This window comes from Entamoeba nuttalli (assembly GCF_000257125.1).
Source record: "Entamoeba nuttalli P19 unplaced genomic scaffold asmbl_3787, whole genome shotgun sequence".
Taxonomy (NCBI): domain Eukaryota; phylum Evosea; order Mastigamoebida; family Endamoebidae; genus Entamoeba; species Entamoeba nuttalli.
In genome coordinates this window covers 1-4,172 of record NW_008576329.1, presented here as the reverse complement: position 1 = coordinate 4,172, position 4,172 = coordinate 1, and the positions used below count along the sequence as shown (strand labels likewise).

General features: G+C 22.0%; 2 protein-coding genes across 2 annotated transcripts; one reads left to right on the top strand and one right to left on the bottom strand.

Annotated features, from left to right (window-relative positions):
- Nucleotides 1-394: 394 nt before the first annotated feature.
- Nucleotides 395-2,304, bottom strand: ENU1_081150 (ankyrin repeat protein, putative; the record flags this gene model as incomplete). Its single annotated transcript, XM_008858715.1, has 2 exons — nucleotides 395-2,073; nucleotides 2,121-2,304. 2 exons carry the CDS (start codon nucleotides 2,302-2,304, stop codon nucleotides 395-397), a joined length of 1,863 nt encoding a protein of 620 aa, XP_008856937.1.
- Nucleotides 2,305-2,516: 212 nt separating this feature from the next.
- ENU1_081140 (hypothetical protein) lies at nucleotides 2,517-4,071 on the top strand (the record flags this gene model as incomplete). The annotated part of the gene is made up of 2 exons (XM_008858714.1): nucleotides 2,517-2,850; nucleotides 2,933-4,071. The coding sequence occupies 2 exons, from the start codon at nucleotides 2,517-2,519 to the stop codon at nucleotides 4,069-4,071; spliced, it is 1,473 nt and encodes a 490-aa protein (XP_008856936.1).
- Nucleotides 4,072-4,172: the final 101 nt, after the last annotated feature.

Below are 4,172 nucleotides of genomic sequence, written 5' to 3'. Positions count from 1 at the left end.
TTTCTTATTTCTACTTCATTTTTCTTTTTATCTTCTTCTTTGATGTTTACTTTATTTTTAAATAATTACCTCTTCTTTATTTCTTATTTTATGATGAATGAACATATCATTATTATTATTATTATTATTATATTATTATATTTAATTTTATTTTAGTATTAACATCATCATTTATATCATTTTTATTTGTTATTATTCATTCATAATATCTTACTTCATTCTATCCAATATTAATTACTACATTTGTTATTCAAATATAACATCATAATTATATAATAATTGGTAATTCATTATTTGATTTTGTATGAATGTTTGTGTGTATCTCTGACTTGCAATCTTCAAATCAAAATCTTTTCTCAAATAATAAATTAGGTTTCAAAAAAAAACCATTAAATCAATTACAATTTATATTGGAATCACAAAAGGCTTCTAATTTGGTTAAATTAGCGTCAGACATTGTTTCTAAATTTAATTCAAAACTTTCTCCTATTTCTTTTGCACCAAGTACATTAGGAATTTCTTTTTGTTGGTCGGGGGTTAATTTTTCTATTTTTTCCATTACTCTAACTTTATCATTAAGACTATATGTTTTAATCTCAAGTTTTTCTTTTTTAACTTTTTTAGTTTTAGTTTTTGGTTGTTGTTTTACATTTAAAGTAATATCTTCATCATCTTCTAAAACAAGAGGTAATTCTTCAGCCTTTCGTTTTAATTTTCTTTTTTCATTATTTTCTCGTTTTTCTTTTTCAGCAATTCTTTCTTTTTGAGACTCTTTAATAATTGTTTTTTCATCTTTAGAATGTAGTGGAATTTTATCCCAATGTCCTTCACAAAGAACTCTTAAATCATCTGCATAAATATAATATAATGTACCAACTCTATTATATGTCATTCCATTTTTCCAAACTTGTCTTAAATCATGCATAAAATCATTTGCAGTTTTATATTTATTATCATTTAACTTTGTTTTAATATTTTCAATACACATAGGTTTTTTAATAATTTTATAATATTCAAATGCTCCATCTCTTTCTTCATCAACAGGAAACATAAATGCAGCTATCTTTTGATTATTAGAAATCCAACTAATAAATTCTTGGCATAATTTTTTATTAAAATCAGTCATTGGATATTCTTTTTTATCATGGTCAGAAGATAATTTAATTTCTTCATTATATTGTAATGGGACAGGAGAAGTAAGTTCAAGTAAAATTTCTTTTAAAGGTAATGCCTCAACTAAAGAAGCAAGTTCTTCACTAGTAAGTTGTTTTAGTGTAGTTTTATTCTGGTCGAACTTTTCGAAAGCTTTCATAATAATATATCTGCTAAGATTGACATTTTTATTTCTAAGTTCTAAGTTTGAGATTGCTTTAAGAAGTTCTTTTGGATAAGGACCTTTTTGTTCAATAATATAAGTTGCGATATAGCTTTTAATTTCATCATTATTTAATAATTCAACTACTTCTTTTGCAATCGAATCAATTGATTGAGACTCAAGTAAAGGAGATCTTTGTAAATACATCCATTCAATAAAAATTTCCATTGCTCCATCACTAAGATTATTTGGCAAATGAAATTGAGAAACAACACATTTATGAACATCAAATATTTTTCCATTTTTTGATTTAATTTTCATATCAGTATTTACAGCTTTAAATAATTTTTCATTTGCAGGAGAGATTGTAGGATTATAAATGATTTTAATATTTGATTTAATATTTTTTTTATTAATTTTAAATTGAATAGAAGAGAATGGAGTTTTTGTTGATTTATTAGTATCAGTTATTTTTGCTCCATATCTAATTAATTCAGCTGCTCCAATAACATTTCCTGATAAAACTGCTTCATGAAGTGCAGTATTTCCATTTGGATTTGTTGTTTTTAAATTTGTACCTTTTTTTAATAAATAAATTAAAAAATCATTTCTATGGAAACGAGCTGCATACATTAATGGTGTTTCTCCATTAATATCAATACAATTTTTTTGATCAATTAATTTTTCAACAAAATCAAATTTATCAAAATAAACTGCAATATGAAGACAACTTAATTTAAGTGATGTTTCATTTGATTCTATTTGTTATAAAATTTTTTTTGTTATTCTTAGAATTTAAACAAACTACATCCATGCTCACAAAGTATCTCAAATAACTCTTTATTATTTTGTATTATCGTATAATGAATTGGACAATATCCATATTTATCTATTTTATTGATCTTTTCTCCATTAGATATCGCCTTACAAACCCTCTCTTTCTCTCCATTATAACATAACCAATGTATTGATTCTTCTCTCTCCCCCATTTTTCAATTTACTTCTAAGTTTTTTTAGTTTTTCATTTTCCTTTTTTTATTAAAAAATACTGATTAAAAAAATCCTTTTTATTTTAATTAAAAATTGATGAAAAAAAAATTCATAAAATTAAAAAAAAAATATTTGATTTTTTTTATTTTGAAAATTCTAAAAATATAAAAGAAAAAACTAAATTTAATGAGTTTAGATTGTAAAGTGAATAATGAATTTATTAAAATCTTATTTTGCAAAGAAAGCAAATGAAATTGAACTTAAAATGACTTTAGAAGATAGAATAAATGAAATTATTGAATTAGATAAAAAACACCAAAACCTTGAAATAGGGATTGCTCATAAGTCAACTCGATTAATGGCTATAAACATCATTTTGATATGTACATATTTTTTTCAGTTAGGAGTCATTGGATTTTTAGATTATTCATTTTTTAATTATATTTCGATTTATATCCATCTAATGATTTATGTATTAGAATTTTTGTTATTATTTATATTAATATTTGTGTGTGAAAAATCAAATAGAATATTTAAAATGGAATGTTTGTTAGTATGTAATAATCAATATTTCAATAATATTCAAATAACATTTATGTTGTAAAAAAAAATAATTTAAGATTTTAGTTAAGTCAAAGGTTAATAATGAAATTTTATTACAATACAAAGTAGACGAATTATCTGAAGATACTCATTATGAATCATTAACTAAAATAATTAAAAAATATTCAATTAAAGAAAAGAAAAGAAAATTAGAAATTGAACAAAAAGTCAAAGAAAAGTTAATAAGAGAAAGAAACAGAATTAATGAACAATTAAAAGATGAATATTCAAAAGAATATAATAAAAAATTACAAGAAATGAGAAAAAAAGTTGAAGATGAAATTCGACCAAAAATTGAAAAAGAATTTAGAGAACAATTAATTATTGAACAAGAAAGACTAAAACAAAAAACAATGATTTTAGGAAGAAGAGTTATTCTTTCACCTTCAATATTAGAAAAAGAAGGAGAGACAATAAATGAACAAAAAACACCAACAAAAGAAAAGAATAATATTAAAAATAAAACCGAGAAAAGTCATTCAGTAGATTTTGCAATTGTTAAACCAAAAATAGAGCGATTAACAGAAATAAAAAAAAGAAATCAATTAATTAAATCTTTACAATTTGAAAATGAAAATAATAATGAAAATGATGAAAATATATCTCAAAATAATCTTGAATTAAATGATTTACAAGAAAAAGATAAGAAAGATTCTGGTATTTTTATTCAAAAAGGAAATATTGAAAAAGAAGTTATTCGTTCTTCTTCTACACCTTTAACACCAAAAGAAATTAATCCACAAAATGATAAAATTATTAATAATGAAAATGAAAAAAATGATAATCAAAATCAAACACTTATAATGCCTAAAGCTAAAATTACAAATGTTAAATGTCAAAAAATTGGAGATGTTGCATTTATTAAATCTAAAAAAGGATTTGTTATTGTAAAATCAAAACCTCAACAAATTCATGTTCAAACAATAAGAAGAAATTCTCATCCAGGTGATATTGTTATTGCAATAAGAAAAGAACAACAAACTTCTTTAATTACTTCTTTTCTCTGTAAAATTTCAGGAATTAAATTAATAGATTTCTATTGTGGCGAATGTAATAAATTACTTACTCAAATAGATAATTCAATTAAAAAAACAATATTTAGACAATGCATTCATTGTGGTGCATTTAATAAAATACAAAATGTACAAATCAAAGAAAAGTAATTTATATTTTATTTCAACTATAAAAGTATTTTTATTTAATAAAAATTTCATATAACACTAAATAACTAAACGTAAATAAAAACTAGACTTAACTAATTAAG